Here is an 18,481-nt window from a genome sequence, read left to right on the forward strand (position 1 = left end):
ATATATTTACCTTATTAGTGAATAAATTTAATGTACTCTTGACTATTTATTAAGCTGATTCTGTAACAGACAAAACTGAGGCTCAATATTCCTCTGATGGTCTGACAAATGCAGATGTCAGAACTCAATCTAAAGTACCTTTGAACAAGCTAGAATCTTCTGATTCTGCCACATATGTACATATACAAGCAATACACAGTAATCATATTAACAGTTGTTAACCCAGCCTGTTACCACACAATCACTGCATACCCTCTTTTATGTAATCTAGTTGTCAGGTATTACTAAAACCATCTTGTACATGAAGAAGCAGAACTTCATCCGGACCATCTCTCCAGCCCTTTGAAGGTGCTAAGCTTCATCTTCACTGTGCCCTCTCCCACTTAAAGCCCTCCAGCTTTCTGACAGACTACCTAGACCTCTATCTCCCTGCAACACAGTGTTAGCAGGTAGTGTGCACAGGAATATGTACAGCTATCAGCCTTGAAAGCTCATCTCCCTCCACAGCTGGAACAGACCTAGTGAGATGTAGATATATAAATATCTTCTTTACACCCATCCCAAGGGAAAGATAGAACCAAATAAATCCGATTAGCTTCCCAGGATGCTGGCTGCTCTCACTCTTTGAAGTCCAGTGGGTGAAGATAATGCCATTTCCACATGGAAGAAGTCCTTTTGAGAGCTAACACGTCCTCAGCACAAAATCAGGGGGGATCCCAACCTGAGTGGGCTGCAAGGCTGTGGCCCTACCTCTTACCCAGCCCTGGGATGTTCCCAAACAGGGCATCTGTTCACCTTCATTTAAACTGAAATACCTACTGAGAAGACTTGGCTCTACTGGGGGATAGACAGAGGAGATAAGATGACCTAAAGCTATTATTGGGAAGTCTTCAGGGTCAACAAGGGCCAACAGTATTTTAAGAATGTTAATAAATATCTTAACATTCTACAAAAAAGTTATTTATGGTTATTGGGGTTTTTTTGTTTTTTGTTTTGTTTTGTTTTGTTTTTTTGTCCTTAGGACAAAAACATTCTCTCTCTCTCCTCTCTCTTTCCCTCCCTCCTTTTCTCCTCCTCCTCTCCCTTTCTCTCACTCCATTGTGTGTGTGTGTGTGTGTGTGTGTGTGTGTGTGTGTGTGTGTGTGTGTGTACAGAAACAAGTGGCACAAGAATGGCTTCAGATGGAACCTGTCACTTTCCCAAGCCCCAGATGTACTGAAGTTCCAAGAACTCTTGAGACTTCCTGGCTGTTGATTCTCTTGCCTCTGCCCTTGGCCTTACCGTTGTCATTTCTACCCCTTCCCTTCATCAGTTATCCCATGGATCCATCTCACAGACCAGGTCTACATCCTTTTTGTTGCCAAAGATGCAAATTGTGTGCTGGGAACGCCAACCACTTCTTTCTACCCTAGAAATAGAAGAAAAGTTCTTTTCTATCTGGCCCCAGAGCAACTGCCAAATAAACAAAGCCCAATGCATCCTTTTGCTACTAGGCCAATCTTGAGCATGTTTAGGTATTAGGAAAGAGCCTATTCATCATCTTTAAAACTAATTTTAAAAGACCTAAAAGAGCATGCAGAAGTTTTCTAAAATTCTATTCTTTGAAAAACTGTAACTTATAAATAACTTCTGCCCATGGCTTGCCAACCTCTAAGCTCGATATACATTGAGTATATTCAGCTATCTCTCCATGGTCATAGAGGACAAGGACTAGTTCCAGAACCTTTTACAGATATAAAGTCCCTTCTGTTAAACCATGTGATATTTTCATAAAACCATACACATTCTGTCCTATATCTTAAATGATCTTTAGATTACTCAGAATCTGTCACTCTGTATCAATGCTGTATGAGCAGCTTCTTTATTTATTTGGGAGATAATCACAGTGGAGTCCTTGTATATATCTAGTACAGGTATAACTTTTGTTTTTCAAATATCTTTGGTCCTTGACTGATGGAATCAATGGATACTGAGGGACAATTATGGGAAAATTTTTGTCATCAAAGGTTTAAAGGATTCTACAGTCTTATTTGCTGACCTGAGACATCATACTTCCAAAAGCATATCTTTAAGAGTCTAGGCCTCCTGAAATTTAAATTTGTTTTCTGAACTCATTAGAGAAACAAGAATTTGTCTTTTATAGTTCCAAATCTGAATTAATCTCCTCTCTCTGTGTCTGTCTCTCTGTCTGTCTGTCTGTCTGTCTGTCTGTCTCTCCTCTCTTTCTCTAAGCCTACACACACACACACACACACACACACACACACACACACACACACACACCCCACAGCATTATACATCAGACTTCTATCATAAATTCTAACCTGTTAGATTCTGGCTAGATTTTTAGCTGCTGACTGGATGGTCTTCTTTTCGGTGGGATACCTGGGTTTCCTGGTATAAGTCTGTGAAAGACTCTGTCAAATGTGCCTGCAGGTGATGAAAGTAAAAGAGCTCTAAAGAGCAGGTTTGTGAGTCGGCAGCTTGAGCAACTGGCACCTGAACTAGGACCCATCTGTTCTGGTATTCCTTCTGATCCAGTCCCTCTCAGAAATGCTGCATACTGAAATCCTCCTATGCAGTGACTGGCAGGCAGGAGTGGCCAACTTACCCTGGAAGTCTTTCTAGTCCTCCCAGACAGGATTCAATAGGAAATTCCCCAGGCTTCAGCTCTGTATAAATGGTCATACTCCTCAATAGATAAGGCTGTGCCTTTAGGAAATTATGGAGCTCCAGAAACCGTGGCCACCTATAGTCCTAGCTTGGGAATCAAATTGCTTCTTAAGTTTCCCTTATCTCTTACCAGCCCCCAAACTTAAAATGAAAAAGAAACTACAGAATTCTTTTGTCTATTATTTTATTTTCTTCTTTACATTCACCCTTCTGCAAACAATGGCTAAGTATCCACTACACATCTGACACAAGATGAAGACTTGGAATGTGGGGTAAAAGTTCAGGTCCAGTCCTTCAGAAGATTACAGCCCAGCAAGAAAAACAAATCCACAGGAGTTGTCGCCCCGCAGATTCAGTGCAAACATGGGCAATACCTAGAGTTCTACATGAAGCCAGTGTGGGAAAGGGCCAGTCCAGCCTTCCTGAGCCAAGTTGGAAAGCTGGGTATTTAATGCTCAGCTATCTGATTAAGTTGAAGTAGAACAGAGGGCAGGAAGAAGATGGCAGTGGTGGGTAGAAGTTAGTCTTTGATAGGGAGAAACGCATGTATAAAGGTCCAGGTTTAGTGTTAGTATGAGAAATGGCACCACAGAACTATGTGTTCAGTATGTCCAGACTTTGATTTACAAGAATGAACAGGTTTAGAGGCAAATACAGACCAGAGTATAATAGGTTTACAGCTGGAATCTGAAGGAAAAAAAAAAAAAAAAAGGACTGTGTATGTCCACACAAAGGAGCTGACTAGCTCTGTAGATCTTCAGTAGAGATTACAGTTGCTCAACAGCCTGTGTTACACAAGGCTTCCAACAGGGATGGCTTCTGCTATCTGGAATTTGAGACTGTCCATACCTTGCAGAAACTCAGGCAGCAAATACCAGCAGTACCCTCTTGTAGTCACATGAGCCCCAACATGTTCCCAAAGTCCCTCTAGGAACTAGTATCCAGAGAACAGGGAAGGTGGAGCCTCCTTCAAGAACTCCCTAACTGATCCCTGGATATTAGACATGTTTCCATGTGAAGAGTTTCCACATCCCCCCTGTAGGGGGCAGAGAAGGCAACAAGACTGGTTATGTTGGACCTCTGCCTCCAGACACAATGGAGGAAAACTGATCTCTTCTCCTCTCTCGTGCATCCTCCTCATGGCCCCTCCCTACCACACTTCCCTATTTGGATTTTGTTTCCCAAAGCAGCATAGCATTCACACATGGTAATGAAATGAGATAAAAGGCCAGAGCAAGGATTTAGAGCGTATCTGGGGGGTTGGGTGGGTACTTGATCCCCCTCCTGGAAAGCCTGGCTCAGCTGGAACTGAGACGCTGAGGCTGTAGATAACTGCTGCCTCAGGCATCAGACAATGTAAAGGGCCAAGGGGCTGGGGAACCAGATAAAACCAGAGGTGGGGTGTCTGAGCTGGGGACATGAACCCATGGAGGCTCTTTCATTTAGTCTCCAGAGATAAAACCCACAGTTTGCCATAAGGATGTTTGAAAGTTAATTCCTAAATTGTAATACACACCACCAAGATTAGGATGCCTTGTGGAATAGTGTTGACAATATCAAAGCCCAGTAGGAAGAAAAGATTTCATCCCCTACTGACTCAACATACCTCTTAAATAAGGTGCAGCTCTTCTTATGGGCTACCCACCTGAAAACAGGAAGTTCCTGACTGGCATTAGGTTCTACCCTCTTCGGGCTTAACTCTGAGAACTAATGGAGCTCTCTGCTTGCTCACTTAGGACTGTCCCCAGCTTGTGCCCACGGAGGAGATTCTGATCCCAGTTGGAGAAGTGAAACCAATCACCCTCAAGGCCCGGAACCTTCCCCAGCCCCAGTCTGGCCAGCGGGGCTATGAGTGTGTGCTCAACATCCAAGGGGCTGTACACCGAGTCCCTGCCCTGCGCTTCAACAGTTCCAGTGTGCAGTGCCAAAACAGCTCGGTAAGCAACTCACACACATGCCAAGACCTTAGATCATGTAGGATCACAGGCAGTGCCACATTACCAGGGACAGAGAAACCTGTAAGCACCCTGAGCCAGTGAGCCATGTTCTCAGAGGAGAGAACTCTCAAGGGAACTTAATGGCAGAAGGTGAAATTTGGAGGTTCCTTCTGAAGTTAAAGAACACATTTTTGCCATTGGGGAAAGTTCTGCTAAAAGGAATCAACCCCACCAACACCCTATCAACATGCAATATATGAGAACACTGGTGGGCATCACTGGGATGAGAATGGGCAGAAAGGGGTGGGAGGAGAGGGAAGAGATGCAGCATTTCAGGAGCCAAAAGGGTTAATCCTGCCCAGAATGGTGGACAGAAAGCAGGAGGTGTTTAATTATAATTCCAGCCCAGAGAAGATCTTTTTATCTGCCAACTTCCTGTCTCTGACTGTGGGGGGTCAGCTCAGAGATGAGGGATGTGACAAAGGTGTTGAGGGAAGCTAATTCGCCTGGGAGAGATAAAGAGAATCTGGGCCTCTTATCAGGGAGCTGTCAGATTCTGGGGTCACAAGCGTTTGATAGAATTTGTAATCGGTGCCAAGTGTGCAGGAAGCCAGGCTGAGAAAGAGAGCACAACAAAGGAGAAGGCAATGGAAGGCTGGGCAGGAGAGCAATGGTGGCGTGCCCTCCAGAGCTAAGTGACCAGAAATGGGCAGCCATAAAGAGGGGCCGCCCAGGAGACTTAACAGGGTGCAGGGAGGACGGGGCCACCCAGGAGGTTGTGAAGGGCTTGAAGATCCTCTGTGATGTCCGAAGAACAGAAGACTCAGCCTCTCTAGGGATTTTTTTCTGCTGTGCTTTGAGATCCCCAGGAAGATGCGAGCACTTTCTTTATTAGACACTAATCCAATAAAACCTATCTGCAGAGGGGAAGCACAAGGCTGGGTAGATAGCACAGTCAGTGGAGTGCCTGCCACCCAAGCTGAAGGACCTGGATTTGGATCCCCCATACCCACATAAAAATGCTGGTCACAAAGACTCAACTATAATCCCAGTGCTGGGGGTGGAATGGTGGAAGATCATTGGAGCCCATTTGGTAGCCATTCTAGCAAAATCTATGAACTCCAGCCCAATCTCAGAAAATGGGAGAATGATTAAGGAAGACACCCAGCCTCAACCTCTGGCCTCCATATGCATTATGCACATACGCACATTTGTACACACAAACACATCAAAAACTCATCCCATACACCTGAGAGACCAACCAGCCACTCCACAACTGTTGCCACATGTCCTGTTATAGGCTCTAGGTGTGAGAGACCAGTGAGGACATTAACTTTGAGTCCCCAAAAGTGGACTCTAAAGAGGATAAATGCACCCATGAAAGAATGCATTGTAGTTCCTGGAAAGTACCACACTAAAGACAGAAAATGGCAGCATCAGGAGTCCAAGGCTGGGGGTGTGGGGGACTGGGAGGGACATAAGAAAGGACACAGGGAGGATGAATGAGAACTAGACTTAATGAACAAGGGTAAGCTGAAAGGGTGGCAGTTGTAGGGAGAAAGCAACATTCCTTTTGAGATGCAGACTCAACCAATATACAGAGAGGGTCTTCAGCAAGTGTGTTTAGAGCTGATGAATTCAGCAGGAGAAAGGGGTAGAGATGGAGACCTGAGCTTTTTCAGATTTCAGAAAGAACTGAAGGCTAAGCCAGAGGTTTAGGAAAGCTCCTGGTAGCCTTATTAACTACAAGTCAGGGACAAGATGACATAGGGTCCCTTTGGGCAGCCTGAGGAGTTGCTTTGCAGTCTGACTTACTATGAGAGACAGCCTTGAGAGATGTGTGCTCCTGTCATCTCCCTGCAGTACCAGTATGATGGGATGGACATCAGCAATTTAGCAGTGGACTTCGCTGTGGTGTGGAATGGCAACTTCATCATTGACAACCCTCAGGACCTGAAAGGTAAGCAGCTGCTTCTGGGTGCAAGTTTGATCTTTTCATGACCTTGGGAAAGGCTGGGGTTCGGGAGATCAGAGCCGACTGCTGCTGTGCCTTGAATAGCACGCTCCCTCTGCCAGAAGAGCTCTTCAGAGACTCCTAAAGCAACATTTGAAGCCATCAAAGGAGTCCTGTTGGGAGCCCTGTTTTATTACAGCCAGAGCATCCGCCAAGCAGCTGCCCGTTCTTCTGCACTGTTCTCTGGCTCCTAGTAGCTTTGAAGTATCTGTGGAACCTGACCTAGGAGACCAGCAGGCAGAGCATCCTGCTAGCTTCCCTAGATATGGAGATGCTGCTTTCATGCAGGCTCTCCTTCTCGTGTTCCCAGCCCTGGTCACTTTCACAGCACAAAGAAGGCTTGTACGTCTGCACTGTAGTCCTGAGACTGGCGAGGGATTCCTATGCTAACTCAGGCTCACATCTGGAGCAAAGAAGCTCAGAAAGGGGAGGGGGCTGGGTTAGAGCAAGAGGGAAACTCTAAGGCTCCTAACCTGTAAGCTCTCATTGCACTCATCCAGAAAGCAGGTCCTGGCAGGCCCACCCTCAGGGCAGCCCTTCAGAATGACTCAACTACTGAACATGTATCATATAAAGCATTCATTAAACAATTCATTTGAGTTCTTTTTATTACTTAGTAACTCTAAATGTATGCTATTATTATTCCCATCCTATAGATGGTGAAGCTGAGTCATATAGTTAAGTGCTAAGACAGTCTGACTTCAGAGCTGGCATGCAACTTAGTACACAACAAGATGAGGACCTACTGCCACTGCTGCTGGGTTCTGAGTGGGATTTGAAGCCCTTCCCCCATTGAGAGCCATATATCCTATTATGCTTCAAGTAAATGGAATTATCATAGCCTCTGATTCAACTCCTGGGTCACCCCCTGGGCACCAGGAGGGCAGTTAATATAAGGATAGGGTTTGCAGATGCCTCAGCTACTATGGAATACAGACAGCTTCTTGTCCGAGGTACACTGTTAAAGTCAATGCAACCTACATTGCAAGACAGACTTCAGTACAGGTAGTCTGTGTTTGCTTGCTCCTAGACTAGATCTTTTTCACCACTAGAAGATAAGAGATATTTTCCTTGCCACGTTAGATCAGTTAGATCCCAGAGGTTGCACCCAGAACCTGGAGGAAAATGTCCAGGTCCAGATTGTTACATCTATAAGATTCTGTAGGTGCACAAGCAGCCTCCTCATGCCTTCACATTTGTGTCTACTAGATCCTTAATGTCTGAGAATGCTGTACATGAATTGGGTTCAGTGGGCTACTGTGTTTAAGTATTCAGGTTCCCAAATTCAGCAAACCAAGTTCCACTTCTGGTGCTTCTACTTGAACCATGCAAGTTTAGACTACATCCTAGTGTCTTCACGCAGACCCTAGAGGAAAGGAAGACCACTGCTTAAGGTTTTGCTGAGGATTTTTGCAAAGCTCATGGCTAAAGACTACATGATCCAGATTTATAAATGCCTTGCAAGTACTGGCTCAATTTCAGATTCCCTTCACCTGTCCAGTGCCTTGGGGACCACAGGCATAAGAGTACATAGACTTAGGATGCTGAATGGTCTGTGCAGCTAGAACCAGGAAGCTGGATGGAACAGAGGTATCAGGGAGTGCCATGGAAGAATGAAAAATGCATCTCCCTTGGGGAATGTACCTGACCTCCGGCAGAGGCACAAAGACAGGTCAAAAAGCTTAGGACAACTTGGCTAGACAAGCTGAAAAGTGACTTTCTGAGTCATTGCTCAATATCCACCATGGGATTATTTTCAGGAACCTCCAGAATGGCATAGTATTTATACCTAACCACAAACATCTCTAGATGACTTACAATGTATAATTGAATATAATTGTGGGGAAGAGAGTTGTGCATGTTAGTTATTAAGTAATGATAACAAAATATCTGTCTATACATATACAGATGTATCTTCTTTTAGATGCTGAATCCATGAGCTAATTATATTCATCTGGAGAATTTGCTTGGAGCTCTGAATTCCCAGTACTAACAAGAAAGGACTAAACCCAGGGTTCATGCCACAACTATGCTTGATAGCTAGTTCCTCTAGGGCCTCTAAGTCAGTTAGAGAAAAAGCAAAGCAAAAGGTTTGCAGAATGATCATGTGACCTATCAAGAACTAGTTTGTCCTCTCTGGGGACACATTCTTCATCTACACTGGCTGTGATAGGGCTGTGTTATACTTTCCTTGCTAGCATGCCTCCTGCTTCAGCCACCTGGACTTTCTTTAATCCAGGGTGCCAACTAAGATTCTTCTTTTTTCAGGACCCACCATCAGCAGCACAACAAGGTTTACATCAGGATTCGGGCTTGAGACCAGTACCCATAGTAAGCTAGGAGAGTCAATATGTTTCTTTTTTACTTCATTTTTACCTGCAATGAAGAAATGAGTCCATTTCTCTAATTTGTGAGAGATGGTAGCTTAAGAATACTGTTAGAGTTCAAAGAGAAGATAATAGGTGTGTGTATATAGCATCTAGTGTATCACAGGCATTGCTGAATACTCACTCACCTCCCCCAAACCAACCATTCTCTCCATGTTAGAGATAGATAAACAAGAATCAGAGCAGTTAAATACTTTGTCACACTGATAGGAAGTAGAGAAGCCACAATTAAAGCAGGGATATGATTCAGTCTACAAGCAGAAACCTTTAACCTATTATTTTCTACTGTACCTCTTGATGATTGCCTAGTCAGTCACCTTATTCACTCTCCATGTTTTACTCTTGCTGTCGTGGTGATCCCTGATGTTGTCTGTGGTTGGGGAGATCTGTTACACCTACAAACAGAGGGTATGTGATGAGCTTCTGCAGTCCTATCCATGACAGCTCCCTCTCTTTGCAGTACATCTCTACAAGTGTGCAGCCCAGCGGGAAAGCTGTGGCCTCTGCCTCAAGGCTGACCACAAGTTCGAGTGTGGCTGGTGCAGTGATGAGCGCAGATGTACCCTCCACCAACACTGCCCCAGCACTTCTAGCCCCTGGCTCGACTGGTCCAGCCAAAATGTCAAATGCTCCAATCCCCAAATCACAGAGGTAAGTCTCCAACTTCCAAAAGAGATAGGGACAGACAGGGACTTTTGAAAAAATGTATTTATGGATGAATTCCTGAAGATGGTATATTTGGTGGAGAGATATGGAAGGTCTTGGTGTGTGTGTCTAGGAACATGCATAAGTGACAGGAATATGGCCCATGCCACAATGCAGTGCATGATGTGTATACATGTCTGTATACCCATGCATATGAGGGAGGCTGAGCCAGGCAAGGACAAGACATTGACTCCACGGTAGAGGAAGATTTCAGAAAGCAGTTTTGGCTTTTCTCATTAAAGATGCTATTTGGGGAACTACAGCTAGTTCAGAGGTGCAAAATTGGAAACTGGAGAAGGAGACAGGCCATATGTTAGCCACATACCATTTCTCAGGATTTTTTCTTGGTCCCAATTTGTTTTGTGCATTTTCATGAGAGTAAATAAAGTAATTAATTATATTTTTAAAAAATGGTGTTTCCAAAATAGCACATTGCAAAGGAAGATGAATTAGTGATAGGGAGAGAAAGAACAACTGCTTGGGTGTGAGTGGTCTGGAGAGGCATGGTTGTATTTAACTCTGGTTGCTGTCACCTGTTCCCCAGTCAATAATTGTTACTTTTCTTTGAATCCAAATTGTGTACTCTCTATTAAGAACAAAGGCGTTGGCAGGTTCCATGGTGGTCTGCAAAGCTTATGATATCAGAAAGAAACTGTTCCTGTCTTCATCTTCCCGGAGCTGATGCACTGTCCCTGTCTCTGCATCATTTCCCCTCAAAGCTGTGCTCCTTTTCCCTGTCTCATGGAATACTGGGAAACTTCTTAAATTCCTTTCCGACCTAATCAGTTTAAGGAAAACAAAAACCTCAAGATCAAGGGCTGTTGTAGCCTTCAGATGGACTGAACAGAGAGCAGATATTTATTTAACATGCTTGACTTCGATATATTTAATTCTCACAGCAACTGTAGCAAGTTTTCTCAGCTCCATTTCACAGAGGAGAAAAGTTAATCCTAAATTCATACAGCAGATAAGAGGCACCACCAGCATTTAAACTCAGATTTCAATACAAAGATACTTGAAAATTCTTCATGATTTACCAAAGGAATATACAATTAGTGGTGCTTCACCTTAATTAATATCCAGCCCATTGCTAGTATAGACCAGATAGTTGTGCCCCCACCTCCACGTGAGAGGACACTGTGCCAAGTGCTTCAACCCCCAAATCACCAAGATGAGGCCCCAAAGTTCCACAGAAGTTGAACACAAGACCATGGGAAGGAAGTGCAGTGTGCCATTTTGTATGTGGGTGTCTGTGGAGAAGAGGTAGTTGATGTGGAGGGGAGAGAAGTGCTACCTCATGGTGTTGTTCTGTGACAGGATAAGCTTACACAGGTGTAGACCCTGCCCACAAACAGGGAGTAGCTTTAGTACTAGCTTACATTCAGATGTGGCCAGTGACCAGGCCCGCTGACTTTTCTGATGGAAGAAAACAGAAAGAGGACTGACATACTGGCACACTTCAGGCCCTGCCCTCATACAGCTAGCATCTTGACATCCTTGGAGCACTGTGCCTTATCTGTTTTAGTGGTTTCTGGCATTGTCCAGCCTGAAAACTTTTATTGTTCCATGTTTTGCAATATGTCTTTCTGCTGTCAGTGCCTGTGGTGTCTGGAGCTTAAATCCAGAGAGATTCTGTCATCATCAAGCACCTTCTACCTCCACAGGCTCTGAGACTGCAAAGCCTGATGGCTGTTTGCTCTCAGCCTGGCTGGAGCTTCTATAAACCCTAAGGCTAGCTGCTCACAGGGAAGCCTCTGCCTCTACCACCCACCCTGTTCACAGACTGAGGACAGGCTGCTGGGTTCACAGAGGGCACCCAAATTACAGGAGACTAATTAACCTCCTGAGGTAATTAGGCTATAGTTGATTTTTTTCCAGTGAATGTATCAGCAAAAGAAGGTGTCCCAAGACCCTAATGGTAATTTTCAATGTTGAGGATGTTGAGATATAAAAGGGCATCTTTAGGAAGAGACAGACCCGTGCTAGCTCCAAACCTGCTCAGGGACATCACTCTAGATAGGACAAATGGCAGGGAGTACCCAGGCCTGTAATGACTAGACTGTTACCTGTCCTATTTTCTTTGATGTTGTATCCCTTACCCCCACCAGACCCTCCTTTACCTGTAAGTCATTTTGTTTCTTCTAACTGGTTACTTATGAAATAATTTCATATTTATAAAAAGATACAAAAATACTACAAAGAACATTCATATCCTTTTTACCCAGGTTTTCCAAAGTTATCTTACAGAAGCATAATGTAATTATCAGTTAATGTTGATCCAGTAATGTCGTCTGACATACATGCCTTATTAGTATTTTCCCAGTTGTCATAGTGACATCCTTTCTTTGGTCAAAAATCCAATCTAAGGTCTAATCAGGGAGCCAGTGTGACGTTCCATTATGACATTATCTTCTCCCTTTAGTCTTTTAATCTATAGTCCTAATAATGCCCTTCCGTGACCTTCATGGTATTAAAGAGTCTAGGCCAGTTATGTTGTAGTGTCCCTAAATTTGGATCTACCTAATGTTTAATGGTTTAATTCAGGCTGGATACTTTGGGCATGAACCATTAAAAGAAAAAGAGCACAGAAACCAACCTGAAGAGGGATCTGAAGGAAATAAGAATCCACAGTTCTTGCTGATGTGAATAGACAAACATTTAATAGGAGGGGAGATATGTCTTCACACTGGAATCTCAACTAATAAATATAGAAAGAATTGTGGAAAAAAGAAAGTCACAATCTCTTCTTCCTTTTTTTGGCGGGGGGGGGGGGGGTGTTGCAAGACAGACAGGGTTTCTCTGTGTGGTTTTGGTGCCTGTCCTGGATCTCGCTCTGTAGACCAGGCTGTCCTTGAACTCACAGAGATCTGCCTAGCTCTGCCTCCTGAGTGCTGGGATTAAAGATATGCACCATCAGCTCCCAGCTGAAAGTCACAATCTTAATGTGCATAGCGGTAACTGTTTCAGGCAAGGATGATCCTTAGATGAAAAGATGAGGTAAAAGTTGATGAGAAATAGAATACTTACACAATCTCGAGCTATTTCTCACAAGATTATTAATTGCAATGGGAACAACAGTAGCTTCTCAATGAGGAAAACTAGTCAATCCTCCTACCTTAACCAAAAAAAAAAAAAAAAACTAGTGTTCACATCACCAAAACAACCCTGAAGACCTCCTGATAAAATACCCCCTCCTAAAAGAGTACAATCTCTTTTCTGTGGCATAATTTTTGCAAGAATAAATAATTTATTTAAAGTAATCTTTAAGAGGAATCAACTTATTTTTTCAACTTCCTTGGATGATTCCTTTGTGCTAGCATAGCTCTTTTTTTTTTTGAAATCTCATAATTATAGGATTTCTGTGTATTGAAAATCGTTGCACATATCTCCCTTATCTTCAGAAAATATGTTGTTCTCAGTACCATCACTTAAGGCAGCTAACCCAAGCCACTAACTATATGATCCTTGTAGAACGGAGAGAAAAAAAAGATCTGTGATGGTCTATGTCCAACTGTGGAAACAAAGCATGGCTTCAAGTGGTGCTCTTCTGCATGTGAACAGAGAAATAAATGAGATGACCTCAAAGATTCTCTACTGTAAAGATGGAAGTGAGCTCATGAGCAGTTATATGAATAGCTGTGTTCTTCCCTAACCCTCCTTATCCTACTCTCCATAGCAACCAGGGCTATACCTTAAGATCCATCTGTTATAGATGCTTCATGCAGGACAAGTTGTATAGCCTGTTGAATTTGCCAGTTTGCATATAGAGGTTAGGACCACCTCAGGACTCACTGTTTGCTCCTTCTCACCAGCTCATGGCATCATAATTATTCTGTTCCCATGGGAGGGCCTGCAAGGTTGCTTTTGTTTCCAGCTGTCACCCAGGATTCTGTGCACATGTTAACCCCTGGAACAAATGTGCTGAGGACTAGAAAGCCTACAGCATGCCTACCCAACCATGTCTATACTCTCCCCAGCCTGGACCTCAGAGCCTTTTGGGACCTCAATGATGAAATTATTATGATTCCCCCAACTAGAGATGTATTCCAAGAAACTGTGAACTGTCAGGATTCAGCAGAAAGGGAAAAGAGAATTATGTCCTCAGGAAAAGAAACTTGAAGATTTAAAGGGGCTCTGAAACAAATGCAGTGAAGGTCCCCCACCCTGGTCTCTGCTTTTAGTTTCCTAGAGTAGCCTAAAAAAGGAACACAAACAAGGGGGTGTACATAACAGAAATATATTTTCTCAGGTGTCTGGAAGCTACAAGCCCAAAATCAAGGTGTGGATCAGTCTGGGTTCCTGGGAAGGCTATGAGGGAAGATTTGCAGCAGGCCTCTCTTCCAGATACTGGTGCTTTGATGACACACTAGCTTATATACTTGTCACCTCTTCCTCGTGTTCACATGATGACATTCTCTCTGCGTATCTGTGGTGATGCTAGGAATTAGAACTTCAACATATAAAGGAGAGTATTTAGCCCATCAAAATGAGAATTCTAAGAAAGATTGTCACAGCTCACTGAGAAATAAATTCTCTCATCAAAGAATATTTAGTTGGTTCCCACTGTGTGCCAGACACTGTGCTTGAGTTGGAGGTTGCCACAGGATTGACTGAGACCTGGAAAGGCAGAGCTTCCCCCAGCACAGCCCCAACCTGAGCACTGGCTAGTTGGATGATATTGGAAAGTGCCTTCACCATGGGCCATTTTGCTCCCTCCAAAGAGCCTAGAAAAGGAACTTCTCACCCGCACCCTTGGCAACTGTCTCCTCTCTAAAAATAGAACTACAGCAGAGTAGTGTATCCAGAGCTAAGGAAGACACCACCTCAGACAAGCAGGAGACAAAATTCTAATTTGGGGCTTGACAATAATGATAGCTTTCATTTAATATGACTATGTTCTGTAGACCATTCATTCTTACCCTCCTAACAAGTTGGTTGTAATTATTGTATGAGCTGGGGGAATGGTGCTTGCAAAAGTCAATAATTTACAAAAGTCACACATCTGGTTAGCAACAATACAGAAGTTGAAAACTAGGCCTTTGTTGTCATTGCAGCAGAGGGTATCTTGTGCCCATCTGATGTCAGACCCTCTTGAAAGACACCAACAGATGTCAGACTTACTGAGTACTTCAGCACCCTTTGGTACTTAATTTTCTTCCTACACATAATCAAGTTCAACCTCATTTCTATGAGTGTGGGAAACAATTTGAGAATTTGGGGTGTATGTGAGCTTAAAGCAACCATAATTTTCCCTTTAGGCATAGTCATTTATTTAATGCCTCCTCCAAGTATTATGTGACATGGAATTGTTTTTGGTCTTTGTCCACCAGTGCAATATTGGTAGAAGTGAATCTTAGGTTCCTTGGGTTGAGATCTGATCTCTGAGGCATCTCTATCTAGTGGGAGAACCCAAAGGATAGAACCCAGATGGTGTGCACCTGCAGGCTAGGACAGAGATCAGGCTAAGCAAGGCACAGAAGTCTTGAGAGACAGAAGGAGTCACAGAGGTGGGACCTCAGGCAGACTGGAAACCTACCACACTTGAAATCTGAAAGAATATGCCTATGTGTTTCTAAAACCACATGCTGTGTGCTGCATTTCCCAGTAAGGATGTTCTGACACCAGGCAATTGTTTCATTGACCACTGTATAAATTTCACTTACTAAAATTTTCAACCTCAGTAACTTTTCCAGCCTCACTAGTCCACGCTTATGGAATAGAAATTCTATTTAACTATCTCAGGTATGAAACTGGGATAGAAAAATCAAGTATAAAACAGTATATATTGTCCTCCAAAACTAAGGATAAATAATTTTTGATATTGTACTAGTTTGAGGTGACCCATCCCTCCTGTTGCCCCTGCTTTCCATGTGCCAAAAAATTTCAAGGATATTGTTTTTACTTGGACTCTTTCAGATGCTAATGCATCTATGGAACTGCTTGGAAAGCTATGACAGTTGTAAGTATTTAGCCAAACAGCTGCACCACATATTTTTAAGAAAGACCAAAATCCACCTGCTCAGCGCTGGAGTGACTCATTGGAAAGTTACCAATAAAGAAGTCAGCCAGCTTTCCTGAGAAACAAGCCAGCACTCTGATCTCCTGTTCATTTATTTGCAGGCCTCATTAATATAACATCACTGCAACAAACAGCTAACGGGGGATGGTGTCAGAATGAATAATGGAGTTACTCTGCTGAGATAACAATTAGGTTTTGAATGTACTATCAGCTAAGACAGCGCTAGCAAGGAGTCACCCCAGGCAGGAAAGCTGGCACCATTGAAGCCATAGATTCCTGCAGAGCTCCTCAGTCAGCTATAGTGATTGTGAAGAATGTGTACTTGTAGGCATGCATGCATCACACATATACACATGCATAAATGCATACATGTGTGCGCACAAACATGGAAAAGCACATGATCACTTGCTGTCAGGGACTCAGTGTCTAAATGTGTTTGGGAGACCAGGGTAGAATGGAAATTTGCATGTGTACAGTTGGCATCATCAAGAGTACACAATGCTACAGGAAGGAAGAGATGGCTATATACCAACACATATCCATCTCTCTGCTCCTATAACCCAATCTCTGACACAGAGCATCTAATACACAGGTGGGAATACTTCTCCCTTCCACCCACAAGGTTCTGACATCAGTCTATCCTTCCTCCTGTAACCTCAGAAAAGGAGATTGACACCATGAAGACTATAGCGAGGGCTGCACAGGTCACAGAGAGACAGCAACAAATGCCACAAGGCAGGATGTGCACTTGAATCAAGTCCCAGCCAAGGGCATTGCCCATCTGCCTAGGAAGCTCATAAAAAGCAAAGCCATTTTTCCTTCAGCCCTAAGCTAGCATTGTCTCTGCATGAATTTTTTAGTTCTCAGATGGTGATAAGAACAATAATAGCTACACTCACTGAATGCAATATTGATTGATAGTTCTTATTAAACCCAATATAAAGATGAAGGTTGTAAACAGTGACAACTTTCTGGACGTTACATCAGTTGTTTGACCTTCAGCTGCTTGACTCCAGAGCCCCTCCCCCCTCTTTTGGACTACCAACCAGCTCCCAAATCATGACACAGAGACTTCTCATTCATTATAAATGCTCAACCTAGCTTAGGCTTGTTTCTGGCTAGCTCTTTTAACTAACTAACCTGATTCTTATTATCTACCTTTTGTCTTGGGGCTTTTTATTTTTCATTCTTTCTGTATATCTTACTTTTACTGCTTCTTATGTCTGCTGGCTGCAGCTACCTGGCTTCTGGTCCCAGGTGTTTCTCTCTTTCTCTCCTCCTTCTTTCTCTCTCATTCTTCCCCCAGCCTATGTTTTCCCTCTTATTTATTCTCTCTGCTTGCCAGCCCCACCTACCCTTTCTCTGCCTAGCTACTGGCTGTTCAGCTCTTTATTCAACCAATCAGGTACCTTAGGCAAGCATGGTGAAACAGATCCAACACATCTTCACATAATTAAACACACATCCTTACATCCTTAAACAAATGCAGCATAAACAAATGTAACACATCTTTACACAGTTAAAGTAATATTCCACAGCATAAACAAATGTAGCACATCTTTACATAGTTAAATAATATTCCACAGCACACACACACACACACACACACACACACACACACACACACACCGCCCATGTTTGACCTGGGCATCATCCTTGTTGTCTCTTAAGCTCACTTAGACAAATATTATTCTTTTTTGTCTTTCTTTTTTTTAATTTATTTTTATTTTATTGTACAATATAATTTAATTCTACATATCAGCCACCGATTCCCTTGTTCTCCCCCCTCCCGCCCCCCCTCCCCTTCCTCCCAACCCACCCCCCATATCCATCTCCTCCAGGGCAAAGACTCCCCCGAGGATTGTGATCAACCTGGTAGACTCAGTCCAGGCAGGTCCAGTCCCCTCCTCCCAGGCTGAGCCAAGCATTCCTGCATAAGCCCCAGGTTTCAAACAGCCACTCATGCACTGAGCACAGGACCCAGTCCCACTGCCTGGATGCCATCCAAACAGATCAAGCCAATCAACTGTCTCACCTATTCAGAGGGCCTGATCCAGTTGGGAACCCCTCAGCCATTGGTTCATAGTTCATGTGTTTCCATTCATTTGGCTATTTGTTCCTGTGTTTTATCCAACCTTGGTCTCAACAATTCTCACTCATATAAACCCTCTTCTTTCTCACCAATTGGACTCCTGGAGCTCCACCTGGGGCCTGGACATGGATCTCTGCATCCAGTTCCCTCAGTCATTGGATGGGGTTTCTAGCACGACAATATTATTCTTTATATAGAGACAGAAGAGAGAAAGGAGCCAAACCAAGCTCTTCCAGCCACTGCTAAGATGGGAAGAAAGCCAGAAGTCCCACCCTCAGCATCATCTTGGGAGGCCAAGCATACATGAGTAGAGAGTATGGGGCAAGCCAAATTAGGAGTATGGACAGGGAGAAGATGGATGGTGGGAAACACAAAGTGGAGAGAGCAGAAGAAAAGATGGTGAACATCAAAGCCAACAACAGGGCTCCTAGTGAAACAGGAGGCACAGCCTCAGCTGAGAGAAAGAGACTGGTGCTGATCAGAGACTAAGGCAGATGCTCATAGTTGATGACTTGGTCTCTGCAGGGTTGGAAACAATTAGCTCAGACTGTGTTACATGAAGACTAAATACACAATTGGCTAGATCCACTGCATTCTGTCATTCCATGTGCAATCTTGAGCTGGTTATCTAACCTCTCTGGAATGCTATTCTAT

General features: G+C 43.6%; 1 protein-coding gene across 4 annotated transcripts in view; it reads left to right on the forward strand.

Moving 5' to 3' along the window:
• Plxna2 (plexin A2) overlaps positions 1–18,481 on the forward strand; it is a 198,767-nt gene that overhangs the window by 141,230 nt on the left and 39,056 nt on the right. For all 4 annotated transcript variants that reach the window (XM_076548301.1, XM_006986754.4, XM_076548303.1 and 1 more), the window contains 3 exons: positions 4,410–4,610; positions 6,474–6,570; positions 9,472–9,662. In XM_076548301.1, coding sequence (XP_076404416.1) covers positions 4,410–4,610; positions 6,474–6,570; positions 9,472–9,662 — 489 coding nt within the window. The remainder of the gene's footprint in view (positions 1–4,409; positions 4,611–6,473; positions 6,571–9,471; positions 9,663–18,481) is intronic.

The sequence above is a fragment of the Peromyscus maniculatus genome, chromosome 11 (genome assembly GCF_049852395.1).
Source record: "Peromyscus maniculatus bairdii isolate BWxNUB_F1_BW_parent chromosome 11, HU_Pman_BW_mat_3.1, whole genome shotgun sequence".
Lineage (NCBI taxonomy): Eukaryota > Metazoa > Chordata > Mammalia > Rodentia > Cricetidae > Peromyscus > Peromyscus maniculatus.